Source organism: Choloepus didactylus, chromosome 3 (genome assembly GCF_015220235.1).
Source record: "Choloepus didactylus isolate mChoDid1 chromosome 3, mChoDid1.pri, whole genome shotgun sequence".
Classification (NCBI taxonomy): Eukaryota; Metazoa; Chordata; class Mammalia; order Pilosa; family Megalonychidae; genus Choloepus; species Choloepus didactylus.
The window spans coordinates 122325705-122349434 of NC_051309.1; the positions used below are offsets into that span (position 1 = coordinate 122325705).

The 23730-nt window shown below is 36.7% G+C and overlaps 1 protein-coding gene across 1 annotated transcript in view; it reads left to right on the forward strand.

The window, feature by feature from the left end:
* Positions 1-3811: 3811 nt before the first annotated feature.
* Positions 3812-23730, forward strand: part of FAM241A (family with sequence similarity 241 member A) — a 68422-nt gene continuing 48503 nt past the window's right edge. Inside the window, exon 1 of the mRNA XM_037830469.1 lies at positions 3812-4124. Coding sequence (XP_037686397.1) covers positions 3969-4124 — 156 coding nt within the window. The 5' untranslated portion in view covers positions 3812-3968. The remainder of the gene's footprint in view (positions 4125-23730) is intronic.

Here is a 23730-nt window from a genome sequence, read left to right on the forward strand (position 1 = left end):
CTCCTAAACTGAACAAAGCTAGATTCTGGCATACAGGAAAACTGAGTGGCTCTACAACTCCTCAAGCTGTGCTTTTTCACTTAGCATTATTTCATAAATGTTTATCTCACTCATAAGAGTTTAAGGCCTGTATAGATTTTATTGCAGGCAAACCACAATTTACTCAGCAGCCATTTACCTACTGGAGGACTTGAGGCTATTTTCAGTTTCACTATAGTGCTGCCTTGAGCATCTTTATACAAACAGCTTTCTCCCTCTTTTGACTTATTCCTAGGACTGAGGATAGTGGGCCAAAGTTTACGAGTATTTTTGTAGTCCTCCTAAAAGGCTGCTATCTGTTTGCAAAACGACTAGCAATGACTGAGTTTCACCATTTCCCTAAAGCATTGTTTGCATTAGGTTTTATTTAACATTTAAAAGATTACTAACAGATACTGATATATATAATTGCTTACAGTTCCATTTTTTCTAAAGTAGTGAGTTTGAAAACCTTCCTTTGAGTTGTTTTTTTCCTTTATTAAATGAAAACACAGCTTTTAACCTACATTCCTTTAGTAGGGAAAGAACGCATCAATGCACCTGAGTGGATGCAAAGAAGTCACATGGGAGAAAGGGAATAAAACAGAGAAGCTGCAAATTAATTCCAAGAGGAAGGGCAAATTTCTCCTTCTTCCAGTTTTTATTCTCATTTGGGAAGGATAGAGAACATTGAGTGGGCAGTGACAGCATCACCCTGATAAAGTTTCCTTAAATCTCAGGAATTCTGAAAGAATTGAGGGTTTTCCAATAAGTTCCTTTTACTTTAAATTCACATATGTTGTCCAGATACCATACGGTTTCCTAAAATTTGGTTAAAATTCCAAACATCTAAAAAATTATTCCCAATACCAAAAGCTCTGCTAAGCAGAAAGAAAGCAAATGAAAAATCATATGAGAGGCAAAAATTAAAGTACAGGAAGCATATAATAACATATATGGTATGTCAGAAATCAAAGTGAATAATGAAGTTTGGGAGAGTTTCCATAATTAATTGCATTTATTTTTTTAATATTATCTTACTAAATAAGTACAGATCACTCTGATTTGTTTGTTTTTTTTTCCCCTTTAGAAAGATGTGCAAAAGAAATGAGTAGAAGAACAGTAAAAATAAGATAGGTCAGTCTACTTCAAGATCAGCAGGGTCATAGTACCTTTTCAAAGAGATACAAACATCAGGAAATATTTTCCAACTAGATTAAGAATATGAGTGTAGTGGAGAGTATATCTAGTAAAATGCAGAGACCAAAGCAACCAAGATATTTTAGATGACAATAAAGCATTTCTAAAGAGATAATTTCTTTTAGTATTAAACTGAAATATAATAGTCTATGTACATTTGTTTTTTCTGCAACCAAATATGTGTTTGTGCATGGTTGTGTGCGTCCATGTATGCAAAATTCCCTTTTGTCATATTGGATTAAATATTTTTAAAAAATTAGATATTAAAGGCATGAAATGAAAGTGAGGGATTAAAAGCCCTTCTTTCCACAGCAACTACACAAGACATTTGCACTACATAGGCCATTCCTTAGACATGCATTTGTTTCTTGCTATTTTTTAATTAATACTAACATAATCACAACTAAACTACATAAAATTTGAGATCATCATGTTATAGTTATCTAGGTAATAACAATCTTTATTTTCTGTGGGAACTGGCAGTATTCATACTGGGCTTCAGAGTGAAAACAGCTCTCCCCTCCCATAAGACGTGCTGGAAATTGTGACATCTGTGATATAATCTGAATAATGTCTTTTGTGTAAAATACTATTATTAGATGTTTTTTAAAAGATGGTTTTCTAGATCTTCAGGAAAGACCAATGTCTCCATAAACAAAAGAGTAAAAGTAAAAAGAGAAATTCATCCACTAAATGAAAGGCACACAATAATAAGAAACTTCAGTCCTTCGCAGGGACAAGAGATTTTGGCCATGCTTTGGTGAAAGTTCTTGGCCTTTACCAAGAGAAGCCAACTAGAATTAGGAGATTAAAATGGAAGTGTCCTGAGAGTAAGGACCTAGAAGTGGGCCTAACATCTAGTGGTGTTCAATAAACACCTACTAAACTATTGACTGAATACACTTCTCAAAGAATCAAGAAGAATGCCTGAAATTGCAATAGGCCAGACAGTAGATTCTAGACCAAAGGACTCCTATAAGACTTGTTTCCTAAACTAAGCTCTATATTACTCATTTTATGTGTATTCTATGCCTTCTGAGTCCTCATGTATACAAGGAGTTACTCTCCACTTTTTAGCCTGACTGGAGAATGCATAGCTGCTTGACTTACCAAGTCAGCAGAAACAAGCTGAAAGAGAGAGAACTTCAAAAAAGTGCCTTAATCTTCACAGAGTTATTAGTAAAGACCCAGTGCTCTCTGTGTCGCTGTATATAAGGTCACTTTTTATAAAAAACACTATTTATAGCCAAAGCAAAATTTCACAAATGAAAACACTGTCATCAGAAGAAACTAATAAGGCCCATCAGGGAATGTTTCTGAGTTCCCATGGTGTCATTTGTTTCTGATTATATATTTAATATTTAATATTTTCCTCTGGGGTTTTAAAGACTTTTAAGAAATGAACTAACTGGATTCATTTTCTAATTTGTATTATCCAAGGACATATGTTTTAGTCCCTACAGCCCTCACTACAAAAAACAGGAAACAAGTCTTTAAAATAAACCTCTGAGTTCCTGCCTACTTTAATTCCTTCTCTAGGCCCACAGAAATTTTAATGTAAGATCTCAAACAATTTATTATTCTCTGTACTAAAGCATATGTACTTTCCATTGACAGATAACCTGATATTTAACTATACAATAGTTCATTATTTTCTTAATGTACACAGAAGAGATAAACAAAAATTTTATTTTTATTTAAATACCCCTCAATTTCCCTTTAACAAAATGGCTAGGCATAGCAAAAAAAAAATTATATCTTGGACGTGTCCCCCTCACCCTACTTGAGGGAGACATATTCTCACCCACTTATAGAAATATATACAAAGGCATTTGCCACCACCAAATGCCCCTAATGCTTCAACAACCAACTCACTCCAGGGAAGCACTTGATAGAGAAAAAGATAGAGACCTTGAGAGAGATACCAGATGGAAACCAAAAGGAGCAAAAGAGACAGACATGGGTATTCTGTCAAAGGATGACAGCTACCCAGGAGGCCAAGCAGCCAACACCAGAAGCACACTCAGGCACACTCTCAATGCCAGGCAAGAACACAGGGAACCCGCCAGAGCATGTGACTGTATATGTGAGTGTTTCTTTCTCTTACACACACATAAAACACACACACTTTCCTCCCTCATTCACAAACACACTCTCTTTTACATACATCGTCCTCACATAGGTAGCCTCTCTCACACTAGTCTCTCTTACACAGTCTAACACACTCACAGCCTCTCACACACATCGTCTCTCACAGCCTCTCTTACACAATCTGCTGCACAGTCTTATGTACAGTTTCTCACACACACCCTCTTTCAGTCTCTCACATAATCCTTTAATACAGTCTTTTTGTTATGTACACAATCTCTCTCACGCACATACTCAGACACACTCTCACACAGTCTCTCTCACACACTACCCCTTTTGCAGTCTCACACACGCACACAATTTCTCTCGCACACGCCCCCCAGTCCTCGTGTTGGCTCCGCCCCGCTCTGGCCCCACCCCCGCGTGGGCTCCGCCCGGCCGTAGGGGGCGGGGCGGGGCGGGGCGGGGCGGGGCGAGCCGGTGACAGGAGGGGCCAGGCGGGGCTGTCGCTTCTGGCGCTCAGGCTGGAGGGGCGGGCTCCGGAGGCTCCTGTCAGCCGCGGGCGCTGCGGATCCCAGGGCAGCCCTCGGGCGGCAGGCGCTGCCTCGTGCGTCGTGGCTCGGCCCTCCTGCGGCCGTCCGGGGCGGCGAGTTGGCGGCGGGATGTGCTCTGCCGGGGAGCTGCTGCCGAGCGGCGGCGGCGGCGAGCGCGACGAGGACGGAGAAGTGCCGGCGGAGCAAGCGGCGGCGGAGACCGAGTGGGAGCCCGGGGAGAGCCCGCGGCGGCGCAGGCGGCGGTCGCAGGAGGAGAGCGAGCAGGTGAGTGCCGGGAGGGGCGGCGGCGGTGGCGCGGCCCAGCCCGGAGCTCGACCCGGAGGCGAAGGGAAGTGACCCGGCGGATGGGCCGCGCCTCGGCTTTGCCCCGCGTGGGGCGCTTGTCCGCGCGGCGTTCGGGGCATCGGCCTGCAGCAGCGGTTAGACGGCGCGCCCCGGGCGGGCCACGGGGTGGCGCGTGTGCGGCGGGAAGTGCGGGTCCGGGGTCGGGTACCTCGCGGAGTCTGCACGGCCTTGCCCCTGCCGTCGGGCAGGCAATTCTTCGTCCTGGGCCCAATGCTCTTTGGAAATGCCCACCCTAAAGGTCACCTGTTTAAAAGCCTTTCATGTTAACACTTCTCTTTCAACTTTGAGTCCGTATGCTGTGTTTTAGGGGACATGCGGCTCCCCTCCCGCCCTCCATCTTGCATTTCTGAACACACACTCAGACCTGGAGGAATCAATAGCGTCTCTGTAAGGTGTGGGTGTATTTCTCTAGATACGCAGTCAGCGTCTGAAGGCAGGTGTAGGAGCGAGCTTTACAATAGATGTCTTGACAGGGACTCTCCAAGCAAGTTCCCCACATAATGCAAACAGATAAGAGCTAAATTTCAAGTTAGTTGGGTCAGAATCTAGAATATAATTTACCAGGGGAGGGGGTGGGAATGGGGAATAGGAAGTCAAGACAGTTTCTATTTGGGACGATGGAAAAGTTTTTGTAATGGATGGTGGTGATGGTAGCACAACATTGCGAACTTAATTAACAGCACTTGATTTTAATTTTAAATGTGGTTGAAGGGGGGTATTTTAGGTTGTGTATATGTTACTAGAATAAAAATTTAAAAATCCGTGGAACTGCACAACACAAACTGCACACCTTAAGTTAAACCATGGTTTATATTTAATAGTACAATTATAAAAATGTGCTTTCATCACTTGTAACAAATGTACCACGCCAGTGTAGGGTGTTAATAATAGGCTGGTGTATGAGAATCCTGTATTTTATGAATAATTGTTCTGTAAACCTACGACCTCTCTAATAAAAAAAAAATGAAGACGCAAGAAATTGCTTTCGTTTGGTACCAAAGGGGGAAAAAGTATAAGCATTCAACCATGATAAGGGAAGAGAGAGGTTGAGTAGTTTTTGAAACATTCTGTATTGGATCTCACTAGATAAAAGAGTGAAATCAGGCAAGTTTAATAAAAGAAAATGAAGTATGTGGGAGCAGAAGAACTTGAATTACACATGGGATGAATTTTCACTAGCAAATACAGTAACTATTCCTTCAGAAATGGACGAAATAAGTCAGTCTCTCATTAAGAGACTTCATAATCACATTAACAGGCAGGAATTCAAATGATTATTTGCCTTTATTCTGGTCTGTATTGTTGGGACAGTCAGTAGACACCTGTCTCCTCTAATCATCTTCCATCTCCCCTTCTTATCACATTTCATAAACTACAGTTTCATCACTAAATGTATCAATAGATCAAGTATTGCTTCTATTTCAATATGTTACTTGGAAAACAGGAATAACTGAGTGGCACACACAAAATATGCCTTACCATTATGTGTGATCATGTGTGATATTGTGATAATATGAGACAGTGACTAAAGCAAATGATTGGTAACTGGGAGATCTTTCTGATTCCCTTCCTGATGGTTTTCCTGTGTTAACTAACTGTACCATGACTCAGTAGCTAACGGGCTTGGTTTCCTTTTACCTTAGTTGCTCAACTGGAAAAGTTAAGAGAACAGCAACAGGAAGTCACTTGAAGGGGAAGGGGTGCATTTGAGCCAAGATTTTCAAAGTAAATTTTCAAATGGTTGTAAGGGATCATATAAAATATTTCAATTAAGCTTCTATGGATTTTGCATCATCAATAGCTCGGGTCTTACCGTAACTGTTTATGATACAAAGAAAAAGAATGAAACATATATGCTAAAAAACAGATATTACTTTGCATATCAGCTTCTTCACCGCATGTCATGAAAATTCATTTTCCTATACTTCTTTGAAAATGTTATTTTATATTTCATGATTTATTTATATAATCTAATGATACATACACAATAATTGAAAGCTATTTCTGAGATATGATGCTTTTTTTCTCCTACATGGGCATCAAAGAACTTCTTATCAAGAAGCTAGAAATTAAAAAAAAAAAAAAAAAAAAAAATTCGTGCAACCCAACAGATTTTTGTGATAGATTAGTTTTCAGTAAAATTATCATAAAGACTTGTTTTCCAGCTTTTTTCAAGTCTTGCTAATGAAATTTAAAATTTTTATGTACTTCCTTGCAGTGTTGGTAGAAATGAACTTTGCTAGTATAAAGGTATTTATAGGAGAGGTAAATGAAATGAACTGTAAAACATATCCCAAGGAGTCATTTTATTTAGTTTTCTCCTTAAAGGGGATTTTTGTTGTTGTTGTTGATTTGTTTGTTTGTTTTCTTGGTGGTTTTTAGGGACGCATAAACTTCAAAGTACAAATGGATTATTTTGGAAAATTGGTTCATGAGCTGGTTATTTAGAACTTCAAGTGAACTTTTCCATAGAGACAATGATAGAAACAGAAACAGAACCAAAACTAATTAGCTGGAAATGAGGCAGAGGCCATCTTCCTGCTGTTCTTCATGAATGTAGCCTCATGAATGTTGGGAGGGAGTAGTGACAGTAGCAGCCCAGGCTCCTTCATATCTGCATCAGGGCTATGGTGATGTGCTTCTGAACTTGTTAGTTCCATCTCCTCCAGTGATTTTGTTAGCACCTGATTTTTAATGTTAAATCCCTTTTTATTTCTGTTTCCTTCACTGAGACTTTTGCCCTTAACTGATAATTTATTGCTGCAGGTTTCTTCCTTGTACTTTTCCACAGGTTAAAGGCCCCCTCACATACATCCTTTCCTTTACTGATTTTTCTTGCCACTCCTGTCTGAAAGGCTCATGCCCTTTCCTCAACCTGGAAGGCTTTGCATCAACTTTGAACATCCAGAACCTTTCTTTTGGCTCATTGTAAATGTAATACTAAGTCAAAGCCTATCTGTATTTTGGTATTAATTTTGTATAATACTGAAATACTGGTATTAATATAGGTATTTTATTAATAGCTATGATATTGTCAGCATCAATTTTTACAATTTGTCCTTTGATGCTACTCCATCTGATAGAAAACAGACTCCTCTGATCTGGCCTGAGTAGGATGATTGGCAATAAGGCTTGGTTAAAATCAAGTATCTTAGAAAGGGAAGAGTCAAGAGAGAGTGGATCAAGACCCCTAGAAGAAGGAACTTTGTCAGGTTTGGTGAGGAGTCGGTCCTCTAAGAGAGATGAGCAGAGGAGAGAAGCAACTGCAGGGGATGCCCAAGAACTGAAGTATAGGCATAGCTCTCCCACATTATGTGCCTGAGAGATGATCCAAGTATGCTCATGACTATGAATGTCGGGTGGCTTTATGTAAGAGGGTCTCTGCCCTGCTGCATAACTGGGAAGCTAAACATACCTGGTCCTGTTATTATATGTCTGTAATGTGAATGGCATCTGCTTAGATGTGGCACAGTGTACAGGTCACAACCCAGGTAACCTAAGATGGCCCTGCTTACTCAGAGCATAAGGAGGTCCATTTATCCTTTGGTTGACATTGGAACCATTAACTCTAACTCTAAGGTCTTTCTTTATGATTATAAAAGTAATACATACTTTGAAAAATATAGAAATATAAAAAGCTCTAAAGAAGAAAACAGAAGCATTTGAAATCTCACTCCAGGTAATATTTTGATATCAAATATCAAATATTGTTTATTCATATGTCTCTGTACATGTGTATACACACATTAACATGTTTTAAAGTAAATATAACTCAGTAGCTTGTTTTATCTACTTAACATATTATGTCATTTTCCCTAGCTATTGAAAATTTTTTGGCAAAAACTATTTATAGGGCTACCTAAGAGTCCATTCTCCTAATACTTTACATTTAAGTTGCTTCAAACTTTCTTTTATATATAACACTGTAATGAAAATCTTTACTCATAAATCTTTGTCAGCAGTTCTACCTTGGAATAGATTCCTAGAAGCCGAAGAACTAGCTCAATGAGTCAAACTCTTTGAAGCCTCTTGAAATATCCTAAAAATTACATTCAAGACACATTGTATCAATGTATACTTCCAGCATCAGTATGTAAGAGTGCCGATTGGAAACCATCCATGCCAGAATTGAACAGTATAATGTATTATTTGCCAATCTAGTAAGCACAAATTATATCTTATTGTTGTAAGATTTTGCTAGAGAGGTTTACTAAATCATTTGTATATTTATTGGACATTATATTTCTTTTTAATCGTGCTCTTTGACCATTTTTTTCTTTTGGCATATTAGTGTTTTTCTTCATAATTTGAAAGAGTTTTAAATTATAAGGATATTAATCCCTTATTTCACATTGATTGTAAGTATTTTTTCCTGCTTGCTATATACCTGTAATTTTGTTTATGATGTTTTTGATTTAGAAATGCTTTACATTTTTATTAGCCAAAGGAATTTTTCTTTTGGTAATGTCATGCACACACACACACACATCCACATATCTATATTTATTTGTTTAGAATATTCTTTCTAACCATACAGTCAGTTAAATATTTGCCTGTATTTTCTTGTTATGTTTGTGTTTATGGTTTTATTTTTCTACTCTTATGTATTTAATCTCTTTAGAATGATTTTAGTATTGTGCTAGTTATGTAGTTAATTTTTTTCTAATTGAATAATCTACTTTCCTCCTTGGTTTACAGTACTTTATATTAGTTATATCTAATAAAGTCTATATTAAGTGTTTATGTTATTGCTGGTACTGGGAAAGGGAATTTTTTCACATCATGTTTTCCTACTGCTGATTTCTAGCTATTGATTTTTGTACATTTAGTTTTTAACCGGCTACCTTTTGAATTCCTTTTTCAATTCTAATACTCATAAACACTAATACCTCTTAGTCTTGATTCTTATTCATTTCTTAGGTATATAATCACCTTGTCTATATACCTTCTTTTCCAGTGGTAATCCCCATCTTTATTTCTTGCCTTTTGCAATGCCTGGAACTTTCAGAACAGTGTTTGACTCATAGATATTTGTTAAGTAAATAAATTATAGAACCTCTGTAACAGCATTTATCAATGTGTGTTCCATGCAATGATCTGAAAAAAAAAAAAAAATGAGGAGCAGGGATCCTGTGCTTTCTTTTTGATCTACCATTAGAGATATGATTAATAGTACAGATTCTAGATACAGATACCTAGATTTGAATCCTGACTCTGCCACTTACTGTGACTTTGGGAAAGTTAATTCAGTTTTCTTCATCTGTATAATGGGAATAATAATTGTATCAACATCTTAAGATTGTCGGGAGGGTTACATGAGTTAATAATATATGTTAAGTGCTTAAAGCAATCTCTAGCACATGGTAAGTATGCAAATCTTTGCTGTGATCCAACCTAATTTCAACCAGAATCCTAACTGAAAAGATAATTGGGAAATGTAGTTTTAAAGTTTTCTAGCTCTTGCTGTTAGAAAATACCCTAGAAGGAAAATGGAATAGAACAGAGCTCCTCAACTTTCATGTGCATACTAATCATGCCAGGATCTTGTTGAATACAGATTCTGACTCAGTTGTTCTGGGGTAATGCCTGAGATTTTTCATCTCTCAGAAGTTCCCAAGTGATGCTGATGCTGTGCCCATGGATCACACTTTAAGTGACAAGAGAATAGAGGGTAAATAAGCAAGCCAGTGCACATTATTCACCATACGTGCTCTTCAACATGGTATCAGTTACAGATATATATAAGGAAGCTATTTAACTGTTCTCTCAAAAAGTATGTATTTGAATTCCTGGTAAAGTGTGCAAAGACAACAGTTTTCCCCAGGCCAAGTAATTTGTTCTGGGTCATACAACTAACTAGTATTAGAGCAGACCAGAACCCAGGTCTTCTAACTCTCCAGCCAGTGTTTTTTCCATATGATAGGAGAACAGAGTCTCTGACAAATCTGCTGCCCTCCCTTAGATTGTGTACTCCCACTTCCTTTTGCATCTTTCTAAAAGTAGTTAGCAGACAATACTGTAACAAGTACAATGCATGAATTCACATGTCTTCAGCCCTCAACTTAATCTCATATTGTTCCTGAGGACACTCCACTCACTAGAGTAACTCAGGATAATTTTGCCTATGATAGGGCATCTTCTTTTCACTTTTTATCATTATACAGAGTAGAACCTCTAAGTTACTGGTTCTCAACTAGGTGAAATTTTGCCCCCTGTTGGACATTCGGCAGTGTCTGAAGACATAGTTGATTGTCACAACCTGTGTGGGTAGTGGGGGTGCTACTGGTATCTAATGGGTACAGACCAGGGTTCCTACTAAGCATCCTATAAGCAAAGAACAGTCCCCCCACAACAAAGAATTATAAGGCCCAAAATTTCAATAAGTGCTGGTTGAGAAACTGTTCCAAATGTATGAGAGTTACAGTGCTTTGAGTTGTCAAGAGTAATTACTCTGCTAATAGATATTCCAATGGATAGATAAAAGTTGTCTATTTTCTTGAAGTCTACATTCCAAACAGATAATCTCCCCACCAACCTGTTCTTTGTCTCTTCTACAGCTCCTTATATATGACTTTATTACACTCTCCCTCACATTCATTTTCTGTCCCTCTTTCCAACTACTCATCTCCTATCATTCACTCCCTCATTGTCTTTTATTCTTCTCCATCCATCTCAGCCACTTTCTCTTTTTCTCCATTCATCTTCTTCACTTCCCCCACACCACCACCCACACCCTTTCTCTCTTTCATAGAAGCTGAGTGAGCATAATGGAACAACTGAAGAGTTTTGGAAGTCTGATAGTTCTAAATTTGAGTCCTGGCTTTACCACGTCATTAGCCCTGTGATCCTAATTACTTAATCCCTCAGCAACTGAGTTTCCTCATTGTAATGAATATAATGCCATCCACCTCTTAAGTTCTTATGTGGATTCAGTGAGATTTTGTATATAAAATGCCTAGCATATAGAAGGCCCTCAGTAACTATTAGCTCCCTCACATTCTCTCTGGTTTTCTTATTAGTTTCCTTAACTAACCATATTATAGAACTGTATTTTTAGTTCACATAGTTTTCAAATTTATTGAATAAATAGTATTTATTTATTGAATAACGTGTTAAGAATCTAAAAATCAGGTTAGTGTTTCATATTTCTCTAAGAAAAAAAATAAACTCACCAACCTAAATTAAGCTGCTTTTTGTGTAGATCTTCAGTTGATTTTTTTGTTCTCCTGTAGATTACTGATCCTTTATAGAAGAGTATCCACCTTCCTATGTAGAAGTTATCTCAATTTCCTATTCAAGAGAAGTAATACAGTAAGGTTAAAGGGGAAAACTAAAAGTACCATGGTATCAGCCTTGACCTAAGAAGCATAAATAGAAACTATGTATTTATCTTCACTTTCTTTAAGCCTTTGCCTCACTATCTTCATTTTCTATCTTCTTCTCTGGAGTTAACAATCTTATCTTGCAGTGCAGCTACATATCTTCAAAAACCTTGAGTCCCTACTAGTCATGTTTTGTTTCAGCAAATGTATGTGTATATGTTCAAGCATACACAGTTAAGGGAATTGATAATATTCGAAGAGTAGTTTCATTTGAGCAGAGAAACTGAATTTCCAGTTAAGTTGACGCAAAAGATACTGTCTATCTTTGGATCTATTTTTTCCCCATTTCCAGTGTTTGTATGTTTCTTTTCCATTTAACCTATTGGCAGCTGTGCCTTATCTTGGCATGGGAAGAGGAAATGATTGGCTTTTTTTGTTGTTTCTGTTTTCTTATGGCAACAACTGAAGCTTATCAGTTCTGATCAAAATGAAAGCATGGTGCAAGTGTTTTGAACTTCATGGAAAATAGAGGATAAAATAAAAGAAACTTATTAAAAATTAATGTCTAAACAATATTAAGAAAATTAAATAAATTTTCATTTGTGGTTTTTACTATGTTTCCTTTGATATAATTCTAACATCTGTGTTTGAGGTTTTTTTTTTTCCTCATTCTTTCTTCCCATTAATTCAAAAATATTGCTTTTTGTTTTTTTTGTTTCAGTTTACTAATGCTGCCATATGCAAAATACCAGAAATGGATTGGCTTTTATAAAGGGGATTTATTAGGTTACAGATTTACAGTTCTGAGGCCATAAAAGTGCCCAAACTAAGGCATTGACAAGAGAATACCCTCACTGAAGAACAGCCAGTGGCATCTGGAACACCTGTGTCAGATGGGAAGGCACAGGGCTGGCATCTGCTGGTCTTTTGCTCCCAAGTTCTGGTTTCAAAATGGCTTTCCCCAAAATGTCTCTGGGCTTCTGTCTTAGCTCCTCTGTGTCCTTGCTTCTTTCTCCCAGGATGTTTCTCTCTAAGTGTCTGGGGGTCCCCTCTTAGCTTCTCCAGGACAAACTCTGGACTTCATCTCTTAGTTTAGCATCTCAAAACGTCCTTCAGTCTGCATCTCCAAGCATCTCTACGCATCTCTGTTGGCTCCAGCTCCTGTCTCACTTCCTATGCCTCTTAAAGGACTCCAGTGCTCTAATTAAGGCCTATGCTGAATGGGTGGAGTCACACCTCCATGGAAATTATCTAATCAAAATATCGCACAGTTGGGTGAGTCACATCTCCATGGAAACAACCTAATCAAAAAGTCACATCCTCATCAAAAAGATTAATAAGTCAGTCCTCACAAGATTGCATTAAAGAACATAGCTTTTCTGGGGGACATAATAGATACAAATCAGCACAATCCTCTTAATCAAAATTTAATTTGAATGGATGCTGATGTCTGCAGAGGCAGGTAATTTAAGTTTGATGTCTCATGAATTGCAAATTCCATCAGTCTAATTGAATTCAGGTTTCCTTATTCCATGGTTTTCAGAGAACTAGGTGATACTCTCATTAATTTTATCCATTCCCTCAAAAATTCTTTTTCCCCTTCATTGGTTCTGTGTAATTTACTGAGAGATAAGTGTAAAAGAATGCTATACCTTTGTACTTAATTATAAATGGTAAGTTATAAATATAGCAATTATAAATTATATAACTTATTGTTGTGGTTAGGTGAAACTTTATATAGTTAGTAAATTTTTAATCTATAATTTACATCATTTTGAACATTTTATAGGTAATGAAACTGCAACTGAATTACATTGTGTCCAATAAAAAGGAAAACGTATCCAGCCTCATGAGAAATAAAAGAAATGCAAATTAAAATAAGTAGGAATAATTTTTCACCTGTTAGATGACAAAAATTAAAAGGAGTAATGGTTTGGGTTTATAGAACAATGTATAAAATAAGAATACACTAAAATTAGAGGTACAACTTGGTTCAGACTTTCTGAAGGCCAATCTGTTACCAAATCCCAGGAAATAGATACTATTATTACCCCTACTTTAAGAATGAAAAAACTGCAGCACAGGGAGGTTAAGTAACATACTGCAAGTATTACAGCTAGTAAGTTTTCAGAATTGAGATTCTAACCCATGCTTAAATCACAAACTCTTAACCACCAAGCCAATGTGGGGTCCTGAAATCAATTTAGTGTATGGTGATTAGAATAGAATAGAAATTGTTAGAGGGCATCACATATGTATGAGTGTCACTTTATGGAACTATAGTTTGTATGTACTGGGTCAAGATATAAAATTATTTCTTATTGTGGATCACAGTCAATATCACTGCTCTAGCACAGCTAGCTCATTTGTGTCAGAGGCCTCTGCCCAGAATTCTGTTTCCCCGGCATCTTCCCTTAGCAGATCATCACCTTAACTGTGACCTCCTGAGAGATCTCAGTTCTGACCACTCTAAAAAAGAACTCTCCACCCCCTCTTCCTCTGTTTCATTACACTGTTTTGTTTTCCTCAAAGCTCTTCTCACCGTTTGAAATTAATTCATTTATTTCTTTTTAACATGTGTATTTTTTGTCTTCCATCCTCTTCCTAACCCTTTCCATACACACGCTAAAACATGACTTCCATGAGGACAGAGATCACATTTTAGGCAAATATTTAAGAAAATTATTTTGGCATCTCTTGAGCTAGCTTACAGTCTCAAAACTTCTATCCAGAAAGACACTACTGGTAAAAAAAACTCGACTGATATGTTTGCTGAACCAGTGTGGCTTCAGGGAACTTACCATGACAGAAATCGGTATTGAAGAGGAAGAAACTTGGTCGTTGTTTATAATAGGAACATCTTCTCTTGTCAGAATCAACAGAAAAGAAATTAGTGTTGTTAGTTGTGTATTGAGCTAATGACCTCTGTAAAACATTTGTAAGAATTTAGGCAAAGATTGCATTACTTGATATGCTGTATTTAAAAATCACCACAATATAAGGAAGGTGAAAGACTAACAGACCAGAGGAACTTGGAATTTTAACTGGTATTAATTTATGTAACTGGCCCAAATTTTCAATTTTGTTTTTTGTTTTTCTTGGACTGAATATAGTAAAGATAGTAAATGAAGTCCAGAGCGAACATAAGTTAAAATTCAGGTCAACCATTTCAATAATGACAATGTTAAAAGATATTTTTTTTAAAAAAAAAGGTAAAATCATGACTCTTATTAAGTATAAAACACGTGTTAAAGATTTTATTTAACTGGTTATTAATGAGGGAATCAAGCAAAGGTTACAGCCAGTCCAAAGGAGAAATCAAAGAACCAAAAATGTGTATGGAGTAAAGAAATGTTGCAATTAATTTACTAATAAACAAAACTGACTTTTTCAACAGGCAGAAGGAGGGAAGGCAACTGAACCTGCACTGGAGCAAAATTTGTTTGCATGTCTATAGATAAGAATTATTTTGCATTGCTGTAAGTTATCTGTAATTTACAGACTTATAAAATAGCTCAAAGGGCAAGAAAGCCAGTGTTTTAAACAGTGCACATTGTAGATACCCAATAATCTTTTTTGCTTGTTCTAACTTTCCTTATAGTAATAAAGAGAGAAAGATCATTTCTAAAATTTGCTGTACATAATAGATTAATTTGTGGATAGTGAAGGTGCTTGATTTCTCCCTTTACAATTTTTTTTTTGTGCTACTAGAAAATATTAATTATATTCTTTCTTCTCCCAGGGTAATAGTGAATGCATACATTCAATGCATATGTGAAAATGCATGGTTTATGTACATGTGGAAACTATGGATTGATTTCTTAGTTCTTTTTGTTGAGTTATGTAACTAAAATTAACTTGTTACTAACATTACTCCTGAAAAATAAATTTCGATGATAACAAGATTGCTGCTCCAAGGTTCTGTTTCTGTGTCTATTTATTATTTAGCACACAAATACTAATTGCTTGTTCATGTTATCCTGGTATATTTTCTCCGTATGTTGAGTGGCTATTGGTTTAAGAGACAGCTTTGTCTACTGAAGAGTTTCACAGGAGTATAGAAGCACATGTAGTTTAAACTTCTAAATGTAAAGAAAGGCAAGAATGAAGTGATTTCTTCAAAGAGAATTAATTGTTTAGCATGATCTCTTTAGTAGCAATAAAAATACCAAGTTTAATATATGAAGTAAATATAGGAAGGAAAAAAAATAAAGAAAATGCCAAAAATATAATGAAAAGTTTGTAATTACTCTACTCTTTCTAGATGTGTGGTGATTTGGAGCTGTATGTATCCCAAAAAAACATGTTCTTAAATTTAATCAATTCCTGTGGTTGTGAACCCATTGTAAGTAGGATGTTGTAAGTAGGATCTTTTGATGAGATTACCTCAGCTAAGGTGTGACCCACCTCAGTCAGGATGGGTGTCAATCCTATTACTGGAGTCCTTTATAAGGGAAATGAAATTCAGTAGACAGAGAAAGCCACAGAGGGAACGACCAGAAGCTGAACATCAGCAGAACCCAGAAGAGAAGGGAAAGAACAGGAGACACGCCGTGTGCCTTTCCATGTGACAAGGATCGCCAGCAGCCAGCCCAGAATGCCACAGTCTTTGGGGGGAAAGTATTGCCTCAATGATGTTTTGATTTGGACTTTCTCTTAGACTCAAAACCATGAGCTAATAAATTCCCATTGTTTAGCCCAACCCGTTTTATGGTATTTGCTTTCGCAGGCAAGGAAACTAAGACAAGATGATAATATTTTCTCTTTGGAGTTTAAATTATTAGGTATTTGGAAATCAAATTCTTTGGGTACCCTAAATTTGGCTACTATTTTATCACTTCAGTGGCTCTAACAACATGGCCATATACCGAAGGTATTTTCTTTCTCCATTTCTATCATTTTGAACGTCAGTTGCTTTAAAAACTGATTTTAGGTTGTATTATAAACGATTTTCTGTATTTGTTATTTGGTTTTTACATACCTTTATGGCTATTATATACTTTCTTGATAGCTTTTCAGCCATTCATTTAAAAGAATATATTGAGTTACTACTATATTCAGGCATCGTTCTAGGTACTGCATATACAAACAAAGAAAAAAAAACAGTCCAAATCTTTCCACTCATGAATTTTTCAGTGTAGTAGGTAGAGATAAACAGAATGAATAAATGAAAATAAGTACATTTATTTTCATATGAATAAATAAATAAGTGAATTGTAAGTGCTATGGAGAAAATAAAATCAAGGAAGGAGGATTAGAAGTGTGGGTAGGGGATGGGATTGCTATTTTAAATAAGGTGCTATTGGAAGGGCTTACTTAGGTAATATTTGAGCAGAGACCTAAAGGAAGTGAGAATTACTTATTTGGCTATACCTCTCCTTTTGTTTTGACTCCTTAGGAGGGCAGAGTCAAATTTGAGGCTCTAACTTAGTAATTGTGGTAACTTATCTCTCCCCAATCTAGATTTTTTAATTCTTTCTCACCCATCCCATCTGCCAATTGTCTATATTTTAGTACTATCTTATTTTTTTGCTCCCACTGTAAGAAAATTCAAATCCTTTGTGGAAAGATGAGAAGAAAAGGTAAATTATGAACTTATTTCAGTTAGCAAATTCTCTTTAAAAGTATATGTTTCTTAAAGAGGATTGTATGCCACACCTTAAAATGAATTTGGTTAGATATTTTGATTTCTTTTTAAAACCTGGTTTAGTTCCTTTATAATAAGGGATTTAGAGGTTTTATTACTTCATATGAAGGTGTGAGGATGAGAAAGAGGATGTAAGTTATCTAGAGCAAAGACTTTTTTTTTAAAAAGGCATTTTTCAATAAATTTTTCCACAATTTTTTGAAAAGAGCTAAGAATTTGTAGTTAGAAGATTCTTGGGTTCAAATCTTGGTGGACTGTCTGATTTCGGGGAAGTCATTTCACCTGTAGTCTAGTAACACCAACCTTAAGGTATTTTTGTGAGGAGCAAATGCTTGGAATATATGTGTTTAATAAATTTATTGAACCAGTGGCTAATAGGTAAATGAAATGGGGAAAAGTGTTTAAAAATAGAAAAAAGTAAAACTATAGGAATTTTTTTCCTGACGAAATTATAAACATTTCACTGATAATTTTATCTTGTCTAGGTATGATTTTAAAAATTGGGAGTCTTAGCACATAAACCATATAAGCATTAATTAAATTATTAGAGTAGGTGAAATTTCCATCCAGAAAAAGAATAAAGTCAGAAGAGAAGATCGCCTGCAAAAAAGCCCCTGAAGAGTTCTTAATACAAAGAGCCAGCTAAAGTAGATGAAAGAGGATGAAGATGGTGAAGATATCTAGAATGACTAGCAGGCTTCTGGCTTGCACTGCTGGGTTGTGTCATTCACTGAGGTAAGGGACTCAAGGAAGACCAATTTTGGGGCAGATTACAATGAGTTTAGTACTGGTCATTGAGTCTGAGCTTCCTATGATACATCCACTTGGAAATGTTAAATATGCAATTGAGTATATGAGTCTAGAAATCTTTAAGCAAGAGGTAACACTTAGAAACATAAGAAGAAAGCTGAATTTTTAAATAAAAGTACAGATCATTTTAATTATTAAGAGATAGTTCAGCAGTGTTTTAATATGGTGATTTGGGTATAACTATATCTTTCCTTATATAATAAGCAGTTAGTGGCAGGGAATATGGGTTATGTGTTTTGTATATCCCACAGCACTTACCTTGCTCATAGTAGACATTCAATTATTGTTTGCTGGATTGAACTAAATTGACTAAAGGGACTTTTTGCAGCCCTGCATGTTCTGTGAGTCAAGGACTGTGAATTATCAGAGCTGGAGTTCAGTAATCACAGAGTAATTCTACTCAGGGAGGACATGATACACAACAAGAACCAGAGTGCGGTTTCCTGAAAGTAAGCAGTTGTCAGTCTGGCAAATCAGTAAAGTCTGTGCAGGCTTGCCACAAGTAGGGCACAACACGTCTTGCATAAAACGCAGGTGCAAAGCTTGCTAAGAGGAAAGGATCATAGCTTTGGAACATAACTGCAGACTTTATATCACAATAAGCTAAAGACTGCTAATTATTTTCACTACATCACCATTCAGCTGAAATTAAAACAACTAAGATACTTGGTTATAAAATAAAGTTGCTTTATATAGAGATACTGTTTCTCAAATAATTTCTTCCATAAAAAAATGTCATGAGCTCACACATCTTTCTTCAAGACTGGTTTCCTACAGATTGTTAAATGTCATAAATAATAAAAAGCAATTAAACTTGTTTTCTCCACTTAGTCAAATGAATGGTTGATAATAGGTGTTTCATTTAATAAGAATTGTACAGCAGTGACTATTTCAGAGCTACAAAGAAAAAACTCAGGCAAACCACTCACTGGATTTTACAAAAAGTGTGCTGTACAAAATAAGAAGCTGTTATTGTGTGGGACACAATTAACTCCCAATATTGTTATATGAATGGCATTTTCATAGCTTTTTGAAAAACTGTCAGATTCGTAAGTACTTTTAACTTTGAGACAAGGAATCCATTATAGATCTTAGTAAGAAATTAATGATAAATTAATTTTGAAGTCAACTTAATTCTAACAGGGATGTTTCATATATTTGCATATGAAACTTTATATATTTGCATATGAAACTATATATTTGCATATGAAACTATGTTTATCTTTAACTTTTCAAATATATGAAAAAGATCTAATAATATAAACAAATACAGTTTTCAGACTTTCAGAAAACTGTAATTCCTTGGTCTAGGTACAAACTTAAAGCTCCTGTCCTAAAATGTAGCTTAAAAGAGTATTCACAAAGTCATAAACGTTGATGATTCTTTCAATAAATTATGGCCAAGCAACCAGAACTGCAACATCAATGACAGACTCATTGCTTTTAAGAACCAGTTCTCATCTAGTTGTTTCAGATTCTGTCTGGTGCCTCCGATTTTGCAATATTTTTACATTTCTTGGTATTGCCCTGAAAGAGTGTGACTTGCCTGATACAGCAGGTTCCAATCAGGATCTCTGTTTTGCTTCTTTTGCCTTAGGAACAGAAAGGTGTAGGTACAGTATAAAGTCCATTTTGGTACTTAGATGAATGGATGGGACAATTTGGAATTATGAACATAGGTTAGCCTAAAAAAGAAATAGCAAGATAAGAGAAGGAAAGAGAAGATTTAAAAGTGGGAAAGATTTGGAAAAATGTATGTGAGGAATTGGATGGACAGTTATGGAGAGGTGAGTGAAAGGATTTGAAAGTATCAGAGTACCAGGTACACCAAGACAATATGATTTTACAACAAAGCATCAATGCAATTAGATTATTTTCACCAACACATTTAGCAGACTTGAAGAATAAGAAACAGGGAAATTAGAGGCTGCTGAAAGTCAGGGTGAATGGGAAAACATGAATTCATAGTTGAAATGGTAGACCAATGGATTCTAAACTGCAAGGAGAAAATAGAAGCCAAAATGGGCTAAATAGATAACTAATCCAGAGGTTTATAAAACATGTAACTGCTTCTTCCTTAGTACATATTTTGATGTATTTGTCTATCTTGCCTTTCTTCTAATACTATATCTTACTGGTTTTTCCCAAATGTGAGACTCCTGCCCTTTCATAAGAAGGCTATAAGGTCTTTTTCAAAAAAGCTTTCCTTTTGGGAAATCGAATGGGATAGTGGAGTGGAGGAAATAGACAAAATTCCACTTGTTTTGGGGGAGAAGACTTTTCATTCCCAAACTGGCTCCAAATTTGCTTCTTTCTACCATTTTTCTTCCCCTTTTTGTCTCTCCATAATTATATTCAATCAAAAATTATGTTATCTGTAAAGACAACATTTCCTTGATGGTTGGAGCACATTCTTTTCATTTTAGAAGTTCATTGTTCTTTGTTTTCAGTCATTATTAAGCACATACTACTAGAGCAAGAAAATTTCAGGGTAAGAAGGCAGTTATTGTCTAACCAAATTTTCTCTCTTAAGTAAATATGGTTAGGAAAATGAAAGAAAACAATCTGCTTCTGTAGTGTTCTTTGTGCTGTACCAAATTATGTCCCTTGTCTTTTCTTCTCAGGCACAGTGGGAGGATTAAGGGTTAGAGGTTAGTTTTGGTTTTCATTTTTAGGAAATTCAGAAAAATTTTAATCTTTCTCAAATAATACTTATGCCAATTGAGACCAGGTGCTATATTGTTGCAATAAGCCAAACCACAAAACCATAAATGATTTGTTAATTTGCTGAACATAAATGATTCGAGGAAAGAGAAACTGTTTGAACTGCAATTAAAAACTCCTACAGTAAGGAAAATAGAACATCAATCATTATAGACTGATGTTATTTTTATAAAAAAGCATACAGTATAGGGCTTTAGAACATGGGCTTTCCCAGTTACTATGTGATTTTGACTAAAATACATCTCTCTTCCTCAGTTTCCTTATCTGGGGTTAATGATTCTTGCCTCATCAAATTGTTTTTAAGATTAAAACATGCTTGACACATAATAAGTATTTACTAATTGCTAGCTATTGTTTTATTAGTAAATGTGTTGAAAATTGGTTAAAGACTTCATCAAAATATTATTTAGTTGTTGTTTTCAAAGCTTATGTACATTAGAGCATCCTTACATAGGGCCAGCCTTTGGGATAAAGAGGAATGAAAATCAAGAAGTGAGTATTTGAGGAGGGGGCAAGATGGTGGCATAGAGAGGAGTGGAATTTAGTTAGTCCCCTGGAATAACTAATAAACAATGAGGATCAACTAGTAAATAATTTGGAATAATTGCTGGGGGACAACTGTGACTGTCCACACATCACACACCAACCTGGATTGAGAGGAATGCCTGAGATCGCAGCATAAAATCTGTAAGTAAAAACTGTGGAACCATGCTGGGAGCCCCCACCCCCCACGGCAGGCTGAGCTGCAAAACTTTGCTGTGGTAAAAAGCAGCACTCTCCGAGCAAGTGAATATAGCTCAACCGAGCTCCAGCTGGGGTTTAATTAACAAATGTGGACTCCTGAATACAAGCTACAAATCCCCAAAAATCAGACAGAGGCTTTTAGGGATGACTGACCTTAAAGAACCAGAAGACTCATCTGTCCCAGGAGGGGGAGCCCAGAAGACCAAGCGTTACCTCTGGCCAATGAGTGAAACTGGGATACCGTGTACTGGCTCTAAAAGGGGGTGTTCTGTCCCTTTTTCTCACTCTCAATTTGAGGGGCTCAGTGGAGAGAGCCTCAGCCCTCAGTCATTTTCTGTTCTCAATGCTCTGACCCAAACGAGGGTGGAGATAATAAAGTCAGAGAGACAACAATTCAAATGCAGATGATAACTCCCTGGGGGGGTGTTTCTTCCCTAAGAGTAAGGAGGTGAGGCCCAGCTTTCCCTTCAGAACCAGACCCCAGAGCCTGGGGGAAAGCAGCCAAAACAGAAATTAAAGAGGCTGCACCTCCTTACACCAGTGGGGAGTGAATGACAGGCTGATGGGTGCCACCAGCTGGGCAAGTTAGGAAAAGGACAGTGGCTGAAGGCCTCACAGGGAAGTCTGTTAATCTCTAAGACACACCTACAGGGAGACTTCAGATTGAATATAACCCCACTCTGAGATCTGAACCTATTCTGGTCTGGGAAAATCTGATTGGAGTAGCCAAGGAAGCCAGGTGCCTAGAAAATAGAAAACTATAATCTAAACTAGGAAAAATGAAGATATGGTCCAGTCAAAGGAACAAACTTACACCTCAGTCAAGATACAGTTGAGATATTGTTTCACTTTAATAAAACAATCTGTTAAAGATTTTCAAAGAAATATGCTAAATCAAATCAAAAACCAAATCAACGAGTTCAGGAAAGATATGACAAAAGAGATGAAGGCTGTAAAGAAAACACTGGGTGAACATAAGGTGGAAATTGAAAGTTTGAAAAAATAACTGGTAGAATCTATGAAAATGAAAGGCACAACACAAGAGATGAAAGACACAGTGGAGACATACAGCAGCAGATCTCAAGAGACAGAAGAAAACACTCAGGAACAGGAGAACAAGACACCTGAAATCCTACACACAAAAGAACAGATAGGGAAAAGAATGGGAAAATATGAGCAACGTCTCAGGTAATTGAATGACAACACGAAGCACATGAATGTATGTGTCATGGATGTCCCAGAAGGAGAAGAGAAGGGAAAAGGGGCAGAAGCCATACGTAATAGAGGAAATAATCAATGAAAATTTCCCACATCTTATGAAAGACTTAAAATTACAACTCCAAGAAGTGCAGCATACCCCAAACAGAATAGATCTGAATAGACCTACACCAAGACACTTAATAATCAGATTATCAAATGTCAAAGACAGAGAGAATCCTGAAACCAGCAAGAGAAAAGCTATCCAGCACATGCAAGGGAAGCTTGATAAGACTATGTGTGGATTTCTCAGTAGAAACCATGGAGGAAAGAAGGAAGTGGTGTGATACATTTAAGATACTGAAAGAGAAAAAACACCAGCCAAGAATCCTATATTGACATAACTGTCCTTCAAATATGAGGGAGAAATTAAAATATTATCTGACAAACAGATAATGAGAGAGTTTATGAACAAGGTACTTGCTCTACAGGAAATACTAAAGGGTACACTATGGACTGGAAAAGACAGGAGTGAGAGGTTTGGAACACAATTTTCGGTGATGGTAGCATTGTGGTGAACAAAGATGACTGAGTATGGTTGAAAGAGGAAAGGTTAGGAGCATGTGGAATACTAGAAGGAAAGAGGAAAGATAAAAACTGGGACCATATAACTTAGTGAAAACTAGAGTGCTCAACCATTGTGATAAAATGTACAAATATGTTTTTGCATGAGGGAGGACAAATGAATGTCAACCTTACAAGGTGTTAAAAATGGGGTGGTATTGAGGGAAAAAAATGCAATCAATGCAAACTAGAGACTGTAGTTGGTGGAAACACTGTATTATGCTTCCTTTGATGTGGTAGGGGCAATGTCCCAAGCTGGATGCCTGTGAGAGGGGAATATAATGGAGGAGTGTGGGACTCTTGGCATTGGTGATGTCTGACTCTTTTATTCTACTTTAGTTTAATTCTGTCTTTCCTTTTGCTGCTTTTTAGCTGTCATGTGTTTTTTTGTTTGTTTGTTTTTCTTTTTTCTCTCTACCTTCTTTGACTTTTCCTCCTTCATTGTGGAAGAAATGGA